The sequence below is a fragment of the Orbicella franksi genome, chromosome 14 (genome assembly GCF_964199315.1).
Source record: "Orbicella franksi chromosome 14, jaOrbFran1.1, whole genome shotgun sequence".
NCBI lineage: Eukaryota > Metazoa > Cnidaria > Anthozoa > Scleractinia > Merulinidae > Orbicella > Orbicella franksi.
Window position 1 is genome coordinate 20,062,687 of NC_138158.1, and position 18,594 is coordinate 20,081,280.

At 40.3% G+C, this 18,594-nt stretch overlaps 1 protein-coding gene and 1 long non-coding RNA gene across 2 annotated transcripts in view; both read right to left on the reverse strand.

The window, feature by feature from the left end:
* LOC145468917 (uncharacterized) overlaps positions 1-18,594 on the reverse strand; it is a 117,473-nt gene that overhangs the window by 13,876 nt on the left and 85,003 nt on the right. The window lies entirely within an intron of this gene.
* LOC145468886 (cytochrome P450 4F4-like) lies at positions 75-13,578 on the reverse strand. The gene is made up of 14 exons (XM_081452597.1): positions 12,962-13,578; positions 10,762-10,951; positions 9,892-10,019; positions 8,301-8,416; positions 7,810-7,872; positions 6,732-6,864; positions 6,293-6,358; positions 6,024-6,111; positions 5,500-5,602; positions 5,230-5,360; positions 4,522-4,586; positions 4,117-4,199; positions 3,000-3,065; positions 75-1,470 (listed from the first exon to the last, which is right to left on the reverse strand). The coding sequence occupies exons 1-14, from the start codon at positions 13,172-13,174 to the stop codon at positions 1,353-1,355; spliced, it is 1,563 nt and encodes a 520-aa protein (XP_081308723.1). The 5' UTR covers positions 13,175-13,578; the 3' UTR covers positions 75-1,352.

The following is an 18,594-nucleotide window of genomic DNA, read 5'->3' on the forward strand; positions in this document are numbered from 1 at the left end:
CTATAGTGCAGATATACATTGCAGTTATATCAACTCTATCCGTAAAGTTGTGAAAATCTACAGTACTTACCCATTTCGGAGAACTTCAGTTAATCAGCCATTTATAGAACGTGTTTTCATCGACAATTGACCAAACCCATTTGCTCAGTGCATTCTTGACGTACCACTAAAATTATCTGACAACCTCGAAAGGACTGTATTCAAGCCTCAAATATACAATCGTGACAACATAAAATCCTGGAATATTTAAGGCTTCGTTATACAACATCTGCACTTGCAGTATCCGCGATTCTCCTATGTATTCCAGCAAGGGCAAAAAAAAAAAAAACTTACACCTTCAGTATTCCAGTGTATTCAAGGATGCATGTATATCTGGCGTATGCAATTGAATTCGAAAGACCAGGCCGGATTTTAATAGGATATTCCAGGTTTATTTCGAGTCGGGCGTGGTTGTTTCGGTACGCGCAGGGTTTGCCGAATTACCGGTTTGCCAATCCGTGTTCGGGGCAGAATATTGGCTTTTTGGGCAGTGAAAAAATTTATAATCCAGAAACGACAACAGAAGTCGTTTAAAGTTCATGAGGTATTTGAGTTCCAGTGTACAGCTTGTTTATTGATAATTCTCAACAAAATTTATTAACAATTCTCCAGTAACAAGGTAAACGAGAGAATCACTTAAATACAATACAATGATAAATACGTTTCAAAAGATAAATATTTTGTAATCAAATGAGGGAAAAAGTCAGCCTACTTTTAATAGTAAATAGTCAAATCGGCGGCTGTCACATGTCCTTAGAATGCTGCTTCGAACCCAGGCCAACAATTGGCCCCGAGAAGGGAGGCGGGCAGGAAACTTGGTGCTGACACGAGACAGGTACAGGTCAGGTAAGGAAAATATGACTGATTGGCTGGGGATTGAAATTTGAAAACGCTTGCGCAGTAGTCAGCTGTTACTGAATCCAAAAGAAACCGATATCAGGCTTTGAATGCACTTATCGTTCCGCTCGCCATGCAATTTTGAGGAAGAAAAATTGCGTGACGAGCCATTGCGATTGCGTGATGAGTGGTTACTTGTGAATTTCTAGGTCATACGAAAACCGCCTTTTTTGATGATAAATTACAAATAATGAATAAATCAATAAATAATATGCGAGTAATGATAATTGAATAATGCTTCACTGTACGACAAATGTATAACAGCCAAGACTCAAGAGAACACAATGTTGCAGACTTAAAGAGGACTTACAAGAACAACTGTAAGTTTTATGATTTGACTTTTTGACTCATGCATATAAATAATTCTGAACAAGAGCTTGCGCGACTTAATTAATTCAAGTGGCAAAATGCAGCAGTTACGTATGAAGTCGTGGTGTCAAATTCAAGTGAATCCCAGTCTTGGTGCGTAACATAATCTCAGGAAAAAGATCATTCGATGTCACATGGTTTTCTTTGTTTATGGACAAGTTGAACCTACAAACAAAAATTTCAGAAGTGTAGCAGATCTCGTAATTCTCTTTGTCGTCATAGTGTAGCAGCTGTTATTGTTTTTGGGCTCGGGGCATTGCTTCTGCTGTTTGTTTTATGGTTCTCTCAAAGGGTATCAAGCCATTTATGAGAGATCTGCTACCTGACCCACAAATTGGCATTTAACGGCACGGCAACACTAAAACACTGAGTGTGGTACAAATTAAACAAAATCAACAACTCAGAAGCACCGGATCAGAACCAGTCAGAATTGTTATTATTAAAACAATGTGCAACCGTTATCAAGCGCGGGGAAAATTCAATGAACCAAACTACCAAAATCTCTAGCCAAGCACAAGTACAGTACAGTGAACCAATCAAAACTCGAAGTAATTACTCCCCCACTTTGCCACCCCCATGAGATAATGAAGAGGACACGACGTAATTACTTGTTGCTGACCCAAAGCACGGGAAAACGTGTACGAACTAGTAACAATTGGTTTTTGGTTTACTTCTGGGTGACAAGTAGGGGTTGACACATTATGCTCCTAAAATCGAGCATTATGCTTTTTGGCACTGCCCCCAAAACGGACTACTATGCTCCAAATTATGCTCGACTGTAACTATTGTAATCGTAATTATGCCGCAAAATTTTTTTCCCGGACCCCGGTGAGTTATAATTATGCCGTAAAAAATTTTTTCCCGGACCCCGGTGAGTCATAATTCTGCCGTAAAAATTTTTTCCGGGACCTCCGTGAAGTGCGATAATAGTAATGGAAACCATGTAGAACATTAAAATAGCTTGAAATTTTGTAGTTTTAACTTAATAAATGGACAATAGTAGCTCCAAAAAAGGAAATAACTGTTATGTTGCAAAATGGCACTACTATGCCGCCAAAAAAGCACTATTATGCCGGCATTATGCTCGATGCTCCACATATAGTACTATGCTCGAAATTATGCCGGCATAATGTGTCAACCCCTAGTGACAAGGTGGCGCGAATTTTACAAGCCAATCGTGTAGCCCAGTGACTCTCTGATATAAACCACTCTAAACGTGAACGACTGGAACTGGTGTCTTGTTGCGAATAGAGTGAAATGAAGGTAGAAATGAAATTTAAGAATAATGAGCCACCAAAAGCCATCAATCTTTGCTGACAAATAAGCACAAAGTTGACCTCATGACCCGTGGGACTCACGTATAAAAAGGACAGGGTGCGCGTCGTACCTCGTATGTGTTCAAAACGTGGTTTTGGTACCTCTTGGGATGTCCAGCCTCAAAAGGCCAACAAAGGGAGCTTTCGAGGTACCTTTTGGGGTATTTAGCCGAAATAATATGACTGGAGATAATGTGCTGTTTTAGAATTGGTACCTGTTAGGGGTGAAAATATTTCAAGCCACGCCCACAAAACAGGATCTTGGTACCTCTTAGGGGTTCTTTTCACTGAAAATTTCTGACGAGCACCCTCGTCCATTTTATATGGGAATCCCCCCCGGAACTCATGACGGACAGACACAAAGTCAACAGAACATACCTCTTAAGAATCATTGCCACTGCTACCTTCATTTCAGCCATTGCAAAGTTCATTCCAATACAGTTTCTATTTAGATGAAATAAACATCACGAAAAAAGTCATGATTCTGAACGCATTTTGTACTATTACGGTTATGTGACGACAGTGTTTTAGTTACTCAGAGTTGTAAACGACACTATCAGTATGTGGTTACAGTCTGTAACACAAACTGATAATTTTCTAAACCTTACGACAACGCTTCAAATAGTCAAAGTCTTTTTATAGCCCAAGTTTAATGATTCAGTCCCACAATCTATTTAACGATTCATACAATTTATTTAACTGGTTATAAACGCTATCTACAACAGAATAGTAAGTAGCGTAGCCCATAACAGAACAGCATTCGTGATAGGACGCTGGTAGATTTCTCCTAACAGAGCTTAGTCGGATTCCTTAAGGTAGTCAAAGACGTAAGAGCGCTCTCATCTCCGCTACTAGAATTCAGATAAATCACAATGTGGCCGTCCTTTCTGCTATAGGTATAAATAATGACCAAAATACAACAAGCTGTTTGACTAAATGGCGAGTGATCTGACATAGTTCCTTCCCCCATTCTTAATCAGTGATCCCTTTGGGCAATTCTACTTTTCAATAAAACCTAGAACTAGAAACTGCAAAACTCCACAACCTTTGTCACTTTTTCATCTTCACAGCTACAGAAGGCGGAATGCGACGATTTGATTCTAATCTGAGTTTCATGCCATTTTTTGATAGCTGTCAATCAAGGAGAACCAGCGAAACTGGAAAAAGTCAACATTTTTCAACAGCGAAAAATTGAAAAGAACTCGAGAAATTTCTCGTTCTGACTTTTTCGCGGTGAGTGAAATAAAACCATAACGCAATATCCGAGAGAAATCCTGAGGATACTCCTATCTGATAAAAAAAAATTGGCTCTTATTTTCAGGTCTTATAAACGTGAGTGAAATCGACAACAAAAAAGTAATCGTATTTTACATTTTGCGAGTAAATCACAAATCAAGGTGATTTTTATGGAGTTTGGCAGATTCCAGATCCCGGTCATATTAAAAAGTAGAATTGCTGGAGGCGGTCAAAGATAATACTTTTCGACATAGCTCACCTTGGTCCAGCAGAAAATGGTATGTAAGCATAAGGTGAACGCTCTTCCTTGCCTTCAACAGTGAATCTCACTGGGTCAAATGCCTGGGTAAACAACCGACTCAGCATCATTGACGTTATAGAGGCTAGTTTTACTGTGTGTTCCATTCCTTACTAAGAATGCCGGCTGTCGTTTCATATATAAACTGGTTGCAAATTTTGAAGGACATAGGGTGTAAATATTGGTTAAAACTGACCTCGAAAAAAGAAACATTCCAAAACAGAAAACAGCAGAAACGATCAAATTATACGACATTACTACGGATTACAATGGGTAAAATTGATTTATTGCGCTGAAAAATGATCGTTCGCGTTATACTTAAAAAGTGCCCTCTATACAGTTATCGTTGTCATAATTGCTAAGTACCTCTGGATCTTTCCACACATGTGGATTGTGATGTAATGCATATGCATTGATCATGATCCACGTCCCTAAACAGATATGGAAATAAAAACGGGATCATCAGTTATGAGTACAACAGCTTTCTGTAGGAACTCTATAGGAAACGCTGTGAGAGGTTGAAACTAGATTTTCCAGCCAACAACCTGAAAACAATTGTTTGTCATATACTGCATCATCCAAGCCACGATTATAAATTAGGTCAAAAGTCACAACAATCACTCGGGACAAAATGGCCAGAATGTCAACCACAAATCCTTTTGTTAGGTGCTAGCTAAAGATGACAAGAAAACATTGTTTATCAACTAGAATTGTAATGCAAGCCACAACGACGACGCTTCAAGTTATAACTACTAAGCAGGCTGCAAAAGAATGCCAGAGAATCCACCAAACAAATCCTTATCACGGGATATCAACTAAATTCAAGCTAACTATGAAATATCAGTCAACCACCAAGAGGTGCATTCAAGCCCAGATGTGTAGGAGCTCTCGTAAGCTGGTAATTCTTTTGCAATTGTTTTGGGGCTAGGAGCATTGTTTCTGCTGTTTGTTCTAATGTCCTCTCAAAGGGTATCAAGCCATTCATGCGACACCTTACGAGAGCTACAACAATCACGTTACAATACAAGCCACGAAGATGACGTAAGGTCAGACGTCTCAGTGCCAATTCCTTACCTTGGGGTACTAATTTCCCTGCAATCTCATACGACTTGTCCAAGCTACGACTGAACATTGGAAAGGGTGGGTACAGCCTCATGCTCTCCTTGATGACAAGCGTCACATACTTTAGTTGGAACAAGTCATCCCTGGTTGAAGCAAGATATCGCAAAAACTATTACCATCACCATCACTATCAACTGCACATATACAGGTCTTAACACTGGCTAAACAAAAGCAATCGAGTAAACAATGCGCAAGGACAATGACTTTTTTTGAGTTTCTCACCACTCCAGTTCTTCTTTGCCACGAAAAACGGCATCGACTTCCTCTTGACATTTCCTCTGATGTTTAGGGTACAACGCTAGGTTGTACAACGTCCACGAAATTCCTATCCCACAGAAGAGAGCTTGGAGGTAAGACTTCGTGTCTGCTTTTAAAACGTCTAGAGAGTTACACATGTATTTTCTGAACAAGCTCTAAACTATCTAAACCTATCTGTCCTCCAAACTGAGCCATACCAGTACAGGTTTTAACGTGATATAACAAAGTTTTCCAATTAATTGGATACAAAAATGCTTTCTGAGCTAGTTGGGTGGATTTCCGAGCAGGAAATGAGTTGTGAAAAGTTTTCCCGCTCTTGGCATGGGGTTCCATGTTTTCACCCACAAGGCACACCATGTTTTTACACCAAGCTCTGATTGGTTCATTGCGTTATTTGCGTCTGTTCTGATAGGCTAGATTGGCTTGCTTGCTTTTCAACATTCATAAAAGAAACCAGTAACTGCCAAAGTAACGAAAAAGGTAGTTACCAGCAGCTACTGTGTCTTGCCCTGCAGCGAAAAAGGTAACCACTTCTGCTCGTATCTCTTCGTCACTTAGACCATTTCCATCTTCATCCTGCAACACCAACACCAAAACTCTCCTGACTTGACATGCAATAGAAATATCAGCCAATTGTTATAACGTCAACAAGTCGCAACATATTGCAATATTTTTTTGAGGATGACTAAGGACTTATGTTAAACAACGTGCAATGGTGTACTGAATGACAGACACAACTTGTTAATCTGAAAATCACCTTGGCTGCCAGAACAATGTCAACCATGTCCAGATGCTTCTTCCTCTTGGCATTGCCTTTCTCTCCCTGCGTTTATTAACGTGAAAACCAAGTAACATAAATACCGGTCAAAAGTACTGAATTTGTCGGTCAAGCAGGTTGTGTGTTTTAACAAAACACAACAGCTTGCTGTGGAAACCACGTTATAGGTTACAATGAGAATGAACAAGTAATTTATTTAATTTGTTTAAATTTAATTTACTACAATTGATGGCTCGAAGAAATACAAAAACTAGATAAAATACTGTACTAAATATGGAAAAAGGTGCCACAAGATGGTCAGCAAAAGAGACATTGTTCTCTTGGTCAGTTTTACAATATTGGCTAAAGATGAAGTTGAATACCAGATAAACTACAAACATACTAAAACTACTACATATCACTTCGTCAGATTCCGTACGTTTTCCTGAAGAGCTTTTCGCCTCTTTCTTATTATTTCCTCAGCCTTGCGATGAGCTGCAGCGCAGTTGTAATAAAACTTTCTCCCGTCATTTGTCCATCGGAAAATCCAGTCTGGGTGTAGAATGGGTGTACTAAAAAAAGGGTAATTATCGGCAGTCGTATAGGGAATTTTCGCACATTATTTATGAAATAGCCCTTTTCACGGCAAGCTTTTCTCATGTCCATTACAATAATTATAATTTAGCATGTCTGTAAAACAATTTGGGGCAATTTTGTAGTTTCTACCCAAAATTGCCTTGTATCCACGTTGGATTACATTGTAATGTAAATGAGAAAAGTTAACCACAAAAAAAACTGTTGAGCGATGTCAGAAAACATTGATACCCATTCATGAGAGGCCACTGGCAATTCTAAGGAGCTGGGGTGTCAAAACAAAACATTTTAAAGACAAGTATATATTTGTTGTGCAAAGTTAAAAGTATGAAGCTAAACTGAAATTTTTAAAGGGGTGGGGTTCAAACCAAAAGTCCTTCAGTGGGAGAGGAGGGGTATGGATCTTTTCTGGAACTATACGTTGTGAGACACTAGGCGGATGTACTTCCTTATTCTTTAAACCAGAAAAAAAAACATTGCTAAACCCAACTTCACTATTTTGCTGTAATAAAATTGGAAGATTGACAGGTAATTTAGACATAATTCTTCATTTCAAAGGAGCCAAGTGGGAAAAAGAAATCAAAAAGAAATGATGTATGTTGAGTATTACACCAATATCTACTGCAAGCAACAAACTAGCAAGGGTCATTAGAGACTTCTGGTTCTGCGTCCTTCAGTATTGTTATTTCTTGGTGGGAGTGGCTACTACATTTGGGTAGAAACCATTTCTGGCATGTGAAATATGTCAAAATCCATATTACAGGTTATTCACCTTCAACATGTAAAGCAATTTTTCCTTAAGATTGAGTATTTTAACAGATACTCTTTTCCTAAAATGTAGTTTACAGATAACTCTCTTTCTATTCCACACTAACATCATACATTAGGTAGTTTGATAAATTGATTCAACAATTAACACTCACATAAGTCTTTTAATCAGAGCTTTGGAGATTTCAGTGACGCTTCTTGTAAATGTATCCTGAATCCTACAAAGTATATTTATAAAGAAAAATTTAACATTAAAAATTCACTGAATTGTTAATTTTGCATTTTGTACCATCTTGCTCAGTACCACAAATTCAGTGCTTTTTCTTCATATCCCATCACTGAATATGTCATATTACCAAAGACAGGCTATGGGGGCAAAATTTGTCACACCATTTTCTGCTCCCCCCCCCCCCACCCCACCCCCTACAGAAAAACTGAAATAGAACAGTTAAACTCTGAAAGATAATGAATACTATTTGTTGTAAAAATATTGAAATGCTGCATTTTAATATTGGAGCTGGCTGTGTAGCAGAGTATAACGGGGGAAATTTATCAAACTGTTACAATCCTACCCAAAGTTCCAAAAAGTTTATTCCCCATACATGCTGGCGTAATGAAAAATACACAATTTAAAGTCCTAACTCACTTATTTGTTTGGCAGTTACTGTTGAAGCTAAAGGCACACTTCAGTGTGGAGTCAAGTGCCATCAAACCAATGTCATGAAAGCACTCCATGCCATCTGGATGTTGAGACCACTTGTCCTGCAAGTAGAAATAAATAAGGTCATGCTTTACGTATGATTCCCTCAATAGCTGTCACACTCTTGCTCAATAAGACCTTCTTACGACTGGTTCATGGCCAGGCCAAGGAGAAAAATTTGCACCCCCTTCCCACCCCTCCTTCCCCATCCTTCTAGCAAATTTAGGTCAATATTTTTTTTTTTGCTTTATTGAACCATGCACAAGACATAAGTAAAAAAATTGAATGGGCGAGTCATTCCCCATCAACTATTATGGTAAAGAGAGAGGGGTGGTGGCATAATCGTTAATGTGCTGGACTCCTAATCAAGTGGACTGGGTTCAAGCATTGGCTGGGGTTATAACTTTGAGTTCTTGGACCAGACACTTTAGTCTCACAGTGCCTCCCTCCATCCAGGTGTATGAATGGGTTCTGGAAAACTGTAAGGGCAACCTGATAGAATGCTAGAAAAAAACCTGTGATAGACTAGCATCCGATGGCATCTAAGTGGGTGTGGGGGGGGGGGGGATAACAATACTCCTAGTCACCTCATGCTACAGAAGCAGGAGTTGCCAGTAAGTGTCAAGAGCTATGAGCATGTTGGGCTTGAGAGGCTTTACTACAAAACCCTGGAATGGGCTCATATTTTTGTGCAGCAACCACTCCCATTTTCTTCTACTGAACCCCCATATTCCTTTGTGTTGTTGTAAGTTGACTGTGAGCAAAATTCAAGCTAAAGATGGGGAAATCAAAGGTAGGTAAGTAAGGTAAAGCCTGATCTTATATTCATTTTCAATTAATAAATGGTGTCCACCCAACTAGTTTAGCTCTTTAGTTATTTTGGGTGACCAGCAACTGTATGTATTTTTCATTTATTTATTAATTAGTAACTATAAGTTAATTTTACAGTTCAAATAAACCTTGTTGTGTTGTGCATACAAGCCAAGTGGCCCATCAGGCTGGAGCTTATCCTGCAGTTTCTGTAGCATGAAGTGAATAGGAGTACTTCTACCCTACCGTGCATGGGATGTTAGTCCATAGCAGGGTTACCCCCAGCATTAAATTTGCTGGTACCCATTTAATATACACCTGGGTGGAGAGAGGCACTGTGAGAGTACAGTGTCTTGCCTAGGAACACAACACAATGGCCCTAGCTAGGACTTGAACTTTTACCACTCCATCTGGAATCAAGAGCACTTAACCATGAGGCCACCACATTTCCACAGAGAAAGCAATTAAAGAAGAGGATAAATTTATTTAAAATATCTTAACAAGTTTATCTGCTGCAAATCAGTCGCAGTCAACTCACAACAACAAGTAGGAATGTGGGCAGGTCAGCAAAAAAAGTGGAATCGAGTGGTCCCTGTACAAAAATCCAAGTCCATTCCATGGTTTGGTGATTTTCATAGTACTCATGTATAGTAAGATATGATTGTATTTGTGTACAAGACATTCTGTGAGTCCTCAGTGTAGTACCTCTTCTTCTATAATGACCTACCAGTAAGGTTCTGGTGGATTCTTGGAACAATTTTGTGTATGGCTTCAAGATCTCTGCATGAAAAGCTGGTGTTAGAAGCTTCCTCATTTTCAGCCATCGCTTTCCATTAACAATGGTCAGGCTATTTCCTAGTATCAATTCAGATACATGTCCCTAATTAAAATTTGCATGCCCCAATTAACTTGATGGCTGAGTAAAATTAAGGATGTATAAACACACAAACATTCAACAATGATCAGGTCACTTCCTACAATCTCAGACAAAAGTAGCTGGAATTCTTACCAAAATGATCAGGTCACTTCCTACAATCTTAGACAACAGTAGCTGGATTTCTTACCAAAAAAATATGGCAAAAGTCCAGATACTTAACACACGAACCTTATATTTGCACAAAAATACACTGCTAATTCAGTATTTATCACTTTAAATTTTCTTTACAAGCAATTCTTATTGTAAACACCATCAAAACAAGATTTAACACTTCTTGGCCACACCCATATTTTCCAGACAATCTTTGACAAAGTAGTTGGAGCACTTATGAAGAAATAGCATGAAACAGATACTCCACACTTAAACTTTATCCAGGTTGAGTGCAAACATTTCTATAAATCCCCCACCCTCACCCCTCACCACCCCCTTCCCCTATTCAATGTTGAACGCTTCTAGAATAGAGACCCAACTTCTGCAAAGCTCAACATTGTGACAGGGGAGAAGAAAAGAAGAACTTTGGTTACCATGCTAGCACTTTTGACAAGGATTGTACTTGTAAATTGAAACGTGTCAGCCTTATCTATCTTATCTGATCCTCTCACAGTCTTTGGTGCTCTGAGGGCAAAGCTTAAGAAAAATAAAAATTAAGGTTAGTCTTACCAGTGAAGGGCACAACAAGGTTATAGACAAATTCCTCCTTTGGCACATGACCAGACAGCACAGTTTTGATAGTGTCTGGGTGGCAGAGGACAAGAGCTGATCGAAGAGGGCCAAACCACAAGGGGTAAGCTGTCTTGTATTGTGTGGCACATTCCACATGAAATTTCAAGCCGTTGCCATTAAAGGTTGCCTATAAAGTGACCAAAGCAACAGAAAGTAAAGATAATATTTTGAACCACTTACAAATTGACTAGAGTGGTGGGGGGGCCACACTAGGGTCTGTACTTCCTGCCTTCCAACTCTTCAGCCCTGGGGGGGGGGGAGTACTCCCCTATATGGGCTATATAGGTATGTGCTGCAGGATAGGGCATGGTTTTTTGAGGTTCTCAATCCTTAAATAGGGTATCATTTTCGTCCATGTTGGTATATAGTGTCCCAGTGTGACCCTTGGATAGGGTGCCTAAATTGTATCAGCTAAAATAGCAGTGCATAAACACCCAGTTAAGCAGAAAACAAATGATCTGTTAAAGTTAATTTTTATAAAGATTGTGTTTTTCTGTGGCAGTTAGTCATTGTTTGGATCGTCACGCAACGTTTCTCTCCCCTCCCCCATTAGCCTGCGAACACACGACCCGTTCAAGCTATTTTGAGTTTTTGTTCTTCCCTTGCATAGGGTGTCATTTTTCGGGTTTGGGCCTTAAATAGGGTAACAATTTTCGTTTCATTCATCCTTAAATAGGGTCAGGGTTTATGACCCTTCACGGCACACACCTATCCAAAATTTATGGGAGTACCCCCCCGGGTCTTCAGCTCTCTTTGTTGCAAAGAATAGTTTACGATAAATATTATTCCTGGTTTACACTATCCACTTCTCAGCCAAGGGGTCTTTTCCTTCTTCCCTGAGACTATAATGCTGGATTCTGGTATTGTCTCTGCCAACTTCAGATTCACTTCACCTGTCCAAATCACTTTCATACTGTAGGGAGCCATAAGGAGACAAAAAGTGGCCATTGTAGAGAGGTGGCTGTTCCTGGAGCGGGGGGGGGGGGGGGGGCGAAACTGCCATATAAAAAGTATGAGGGTGCTCATCAGAAATTTTGCAAAAAAAAACCCTAAGAGGAACCAAGATCCTGTGTTTTGGGCGTGGCCTGAATTTTTTTCACCTCTAAGAGGTACCACCACTGAAACAACAACATATCTCCTGTCGTATTTTTTCCAACTCAGTTATACCCTAAAGGTACCACCAAAGCTCCAGCTGTGGACTTTTTGGGGTTGAACACCATGAGATGTACCGAAACTGCTTTTTTTAACCCCTAAAAGGTATGTCAAACACTCCATCCTTTTTATACAAGAGTCTCCCCCTGGTGGCTGTTAGTCGAGTTCCAAGTGCTGTATTTGCTTCCATAATTTGTAAGGCCCTTAATTTCCACCTGAGAGCTCAATACTCTGACACTTATATAAAGTCATTTACTAATATTTTTCTTTTGAGGATGTTCTGTTAACTTCTTTAGGAAAGATAATTCAAGTTTTCAAGGAAATACTTCGCATACAGATGACGCCAAACTGTGACAATCAGTTATTTATATTCTTATCTTTCAAAATTGCCTTCAATTCAACTGATCGATGAATGCAATGTTTTCTTAACTGACCGGAAGTAAAGTCTGGTTAACCGTTTTTCATCTCATTAACAAGTCTGTATTTGTCGGCATCTTCACATGGTAGATAATTCAAGTTTTGCTGTTTCTGACAAAATATGGCCGGGCTTAACACAGGACACAAGCTTATTTTTTGAATAATTTAAAAGGCCTTTTAACGAACGGTTGAAGCTTCTTCTATTACATCATATGGCAGCATTAAAACCATACATTTCCAAAACTGCAAGATAATTCACTGTTGTTTTTATCTAAATCCATATTCCAGACTCGACAAATTTAACAGGTTTAAGGTTAGTTCACCCTGGTCCCAGAGCTTTTTCTTGATGAGACCAGGGTAAGTTAAGTTTTAAATTGCACAGGAATCTTTCGAACTACATAAGAATTTTCTTCTTTTTCCCTAAAAAATCGCAATTTGTACTGACCCACAGTTTATTGTCCTTTTCGGTAACTGCATTAGCCTTTAACACAATTTTTTCCCTGCGGAATCTCAGTTCGCTCTTGTGAGAAAAGATCTCTGTAGCAAGCTTACGCTTATATTCACTTACCCGGTCAGTGTGTCCCTTTAGCCAGTGAGCCGGAGGGCCTTGGAATTCCTTTATTCCATTGTATGACTTGCACATCAAAACAATACTCGTTATTACAAAATGTGCAAAACGAGCGATAATTAAGGAAGCGAAAATTAATAGCCAAGTGGAGCCTGAAAGGCTAAAAAGCTGCGAAAAGCCCGAAAAGGTACTAAAAGACAAAGTGGCTGACATATTCCCGACAAAAGCACAACATGACAAACAACGCTCAACTGCTTTTTGTTGTAGGATCCTGTTTGTGTAAATACGTAGTAATTAGACTTTCAAATTAACACTAATCCTGCCGCCTTTGTGGCGAATCTGACATGTGTACATAGTCATGAAAAACATCTCTCTCGTCTCTGCTGTGTCTGCTCCGTCGATTTGAACTCTTTCTTCAGTTACCGACACGAATGCCAGAAGAACGAAATCGACACTTCAAAAAAAAATACAGCTTGGTCATTTTGCCAACAGTCGGTCGTGTAAAACAAAACAAAAAACATTCATACGATAAGCTTACCGACTGGACTCAAAATAAACTTTGATACTGATCAGAGTTTTTACATAAACGTATTTGATGTACTATGCAAGCCATGTGGCTGCTGTCGCATTGTTACTCATCAGGTTGCTTGATCTTTTGTCGCCACTTTCATTCTGACTTGTCACTGACCGTGGTATAACATGGGGCGGGGGGGGGGGGGGGTGGGGAGTGGAGGCTCCGGCACAGACAAAATGCTTACACAATTTGGTTGATTTTCTTGGGTGAACGAAATTTATAACCACATAGCTTTTAAATAAAAGCGAATGCAGAGCCTGTTAAAAAGAACTATTGCTTATAATTAATCTTGCAAACAATGACTTCTTTTTTGTGGGCAAGAGAAGTGCCGCTTTGCACAGTTACCTCTCCTCTAGTTTCGTCAGCCTGCAAGATAAGTGTTTTCTTTTCTTTTCTTTATTTTTTTTAATTTTTTTTCTTTTCAATTTTTTTACCGGCTCCCGGCCTGGAACAGGCAGACATACAGGACTTAGTACAATTCTCTCTTTTCGATCGAGAAGACGCCCGAGGGGAGAGGGTTGGTAAAAAAGCGCGGAAGATGCGAAGAATTATTTTGACATTCTTCTCCTCGTTTGATTTTTCATTAGTTTTTCTAAAGGAGGCTTTTACCGTGGAGACTCAAGGGGAAGGAAATCTTCCTCAAAAAGATCCGGCAACAATTTGATTAAACTACATTGGATGGATCAGAGAACGGCTTGCTGGGATCAACGATACATTCGACTTGTTCTCTGTGGTCGCTAAAAATACGGTGAAAGCAGACGACCCCTGAGTCTGGTCCAAAAATCAGCATCCCTCTCTTTATTACGAACCCTTGTTTTATAGCAGACACTTCTATCAAGTGGACGAAGACACTAAAATGAATTTCAATTTGATTATTTCTATGTAGTATTGAATTACGTCCTTGAGAGAGTTGATGATCAACTCTCTCAAGGACGTTTGAAAAAGGAGACCAGTCCAAACACTTGAAAGGAGAGATCACAAACAACAGTAAACTTGGTCACGAACCTGAACTCAGGATAGCTAGGTTAACAACCTAGAAGTTCATTAAAGAGAAACCATATAGACACCACATAATTTGCAAACTTAAGGCTGCCATAAGGGTGTCTTCCGTCTAACAGATGTGGTGCCCCGCGATTAGATCACAGATACCCTAAACCTTATGTCAAATCCAATCTTATAGATCTGGCTATAGACCCTTTTAGCTTGAATGAATTGTTGCCCCATGTGATGATGCATTTTAGATGCATCAAAAAAAAAAAAATTCTCTTGAGGATATCACGGGATCTGTAATGGGAAAAGAAACCGCCCATGCTCAAAGGGTCTATTCCAAAATTTTATTTTGTTCTCCTGAAAATGAAATATTGAATTTTCCACGCGGCCTGCACTAGAAGGTATAAATCATCTTTTTTAAAAGTCCCAGTTCAACAAGATTTTAATACTTAAGGTATTTTTTTCTCGAGGTCAGGAACCCAAACGCTCAGAAAATACGTGTTGGGGGGGGGGGGTGCTTTGTTCGACTGCATTCAAGAGTCAAAATTGCTGTTACAAGTTACTGTGTTACAGAAATGACTCAACGAAGTAATTTTTAGAATTGTCAATTTCCTCAACGCATTTTTGTTGGAGATCGGCAATTCTAAAACCTAAATTGAATCCTAAATTGATAAATCTTCCAAACTGACCAAATTTGACTCACAATCGGACAAATCGGCTTTGAGTTTTAACTCCTCTTGGTTATAATTACTCTTCTTGAATTTTCTTTTTTTGTCTGAAAGCTCATCGTTCAAAGCTTTTTTTATGAAGCTTACATAAACGAAAATTGAACGTTTTCACTCTAGAGGTACACGGTAACCTTATAAGCGGACACTATCTTGGGAAGTTACCGAGGGTGTCCGTATAACAGAGGTTTATTCACGTCTTCTTATGGTTCTCGCTCCCCGTAGCACCAATTATTTATCTGTCAACATGTCATCGAGAGATAGCGTTACGAGAGGATGTTACTAAAACTGGTAACGGGAACGGGAGTCTGGGAACGAGTGTACAGCGGTTATCCGCCTGAGAATTCTACATTGCGGACAAAGGAAAAGAAAAGGGAACAATTTGGGCAAATGTGAGGAAGTGTTACAGTTGGAAACGTGAGTTTCTACCGGTTGTGCCCCCTGATCATGTGCCCAGCACGTTCTTGTTATAGCAGAGTCCGATTGGCACTGTGATAAACAAAGCATGAAATGGGGCCTGGGGAGAAAATCGAATCGGTATTTTCACAAGGTATGTCCCCAATCGTTCAAACCACAGTCATTCTTAAATAGAATTTCAAGCCTTCATAGTCTACTCATATCTTCTCAGTTTGTGCGCGAGCTGTCATATCAATACGATTTCGAGGACAAGTGACATGACACATAACTGTCTTTGAACGCGGGTTGTCCGCTGTCTTCACATTCGGCAGCGTGGCGGCCTTTCGGAGATCGGCAAGTCAGCTGGCAAATCAGGTGAGCAGCAGATAAATAACCTGTGGCCTGGCCGCTTTGTCAAAGACAAAATATATGAAGAAACAATCAAGGAATATTCCACAATAATGCTAATGTTGGTGAAAGATGACCGCGGAAAAGCGACTGCGTGACACTCGGTATGTTTTCAGATGACATGTTGTCACGTATCAGACGAAAAACAGTCTTTATTCTCTGTCTGCGTTTTGTGCCCAGTCTTGCAGTCTGCATTTTGTACTGACCTATTGGGAAAGCGTGTGATGATACCGATTCGATTTTCTGCCCAGGCGCTATTTTATACTTTGTTTAAGCCAGTACCATATGGGACTCTGGGGCACAGCCGGTAGAAACCCACGTTTACAACCGTAACACTTCCTCACATTTCTGTTCCCTTTTCTTTTCCTTTGTCCGCCATGTTGAATTCTTTGGCGGGTTACCTCTGTACACTCGTTCCCAGACTCCCGTTCCCCGTTCCCCGTTCCCCGTTCCCCGTTCCCGGTTCCCCGTTCCCCGTTCCCCGTTCCCCGTTCCCCGTTCCCGGTTCCCCGTTCCCCGTTCCCCGTTCCCCGTTCCCCGTTCCCCGTTCCCCGTTCCCCGTTCCCCGTTCCCCGTTCCCCGTTCCCCGTTCCCCGTTCCCCGTTCCCCGTTCCCCGGTTCCTGGTTGCCCGTTGCCCGTTGCCCGTTGCCTGTTGCCCGTTGCCCGTTCCCCCCTACCAGTTTTAGTAACTTCCGTTACGAGACAACAAGTTCTACAGTCAGCTGACCTTAGCTTGGAGCAGACAAAATATGGCGACCACACACGGATCGGGGAAATTTACCGTTTAAAGTTGTAGACAGAGAAGGAAACTTATTTCGACCTGACTTTCAATTTCCTCGCCTCTTCTTAGGCCTGGTTCTCATATGCCGCCTTCGTAGTCGCCAGTTGCAAGTGACATGTGTGATGGATCGCCGACGTGCTCAAATTGATGCGAAATTTCAACCATTCCATCTGTAAAGTAAGGAATTGTGGGAAAAAATCGAGTTGTTACGTCATACATGGCGTCCGCAGATGTTTCATCGGGGACAATCGCCGACAACCGCAGGCTTGCTTGCGAAGTTGAACTCAGCTCAACTTCGCAGCCAAGGCCGGCGGTCAATGCCTGGGACAGGTAATGATTCGGCGATAAAAGTTCACATAACGGTGTCCCAGGTATGTCTCCGGCATGTGAGAACCAGGCTTTACAGATCGATATCTTTATTTCAAGGCAAGAAAGTGTTTGCTTTGAAAGCTCTTCGAGACTCTGGGATGATCCTTAATGTTATGACTTCAAGGAACGACAAGAACAGTAGAAACTCGACATAAGACTTTATGTCGGCCATGTGGACCGCATCAACCGCAGGAAAACTACATTGCTCGTGAGCCCGCGCTCTAACCCAGCAGTATTGCAACATAATGTCACGCATATTGTCACAGACTCTTCGAGTTTCACCGTTTATTAACACATGTCTAGTTCCGCTTTCACTCTTTGCGTGGTTGTCATTGGGCGGAAATTTTGCTACACATGGAGAAGATTGGCGCGTTCTTTCAATGAATCACGTTCTCCAAATCTGGCAGAGATAGGTTTTACTTGCTTATTCAAAACTTCATTAACCTTCCAGACTTCGTCTTTGATTAGCCTAACCTCTTAAAGTACAATTTGCCATTTTATGGAAGTATTGGAAGCTTTGATATTCATAAAATACAACATAACACCTAGGATAGAACCTATGAACTCACTACCCTAATAACAACGAATGTTGATCACAGATCAACCTCAGTTCGCAGACGAACAAGTCGCAAACAGTCTTGCTCAGAAACACGTTCTTTCTGTGAATTAAAGTTAGACAAGTGCTTTTGGGCAGGAATGTGAAAACTGTTTCAATTCAGAAAACCGTCAAGTACCACAAATAGAAAACACCTATAGAGAGCATGAAATTTGTTGCTAAACGCGGTATCATTGGCTAATCTTGGTAATGATGCAGATAAAGGCCTTAATAAAGAATGCAAATGAAATACATCCCATTTGACAGCTCGACATTCACGTGACCTCAGCTTAAGTTTTGCAGACATGTTATTACCTCACTTGTTGGCCGACTTTTTTCTTTTTCAATACCGCTCGAATAGTTCAGAGAGAACTATTCAAATATTTACAGCATTTCTGAATAGTGGACTTAATGGACTCCCTAATTTTCAGAAATAAGAGTACCAACCAAAAGCTACCCTGGGACAAAACGAAATAAAGAGATAAAACAAACGCAATTGTTTTTGGCTTGGCTGACCGACAGCCACGCGACCTCACTGCTTGGGATTCAAAATATGAGATTTGTACCATTCAAAGTAGCTATTCAATGTAACTATACTGATCAGATCAGCTGTGTAGTCGGTAGTTGGTCGACTAATTTAGCCCGTCAAATTGTGATAAAATTGGCGTAAAGAAACGTGCACAAGAGAAAAACAGACTGGAAGGTTACTGCCGTCGTACATAATTTGTCCTCTCGTCACAGTCTAAGATCACCCTTAGGGTCCTCAGTGAAACAAAATTCATATTCCACTGGAG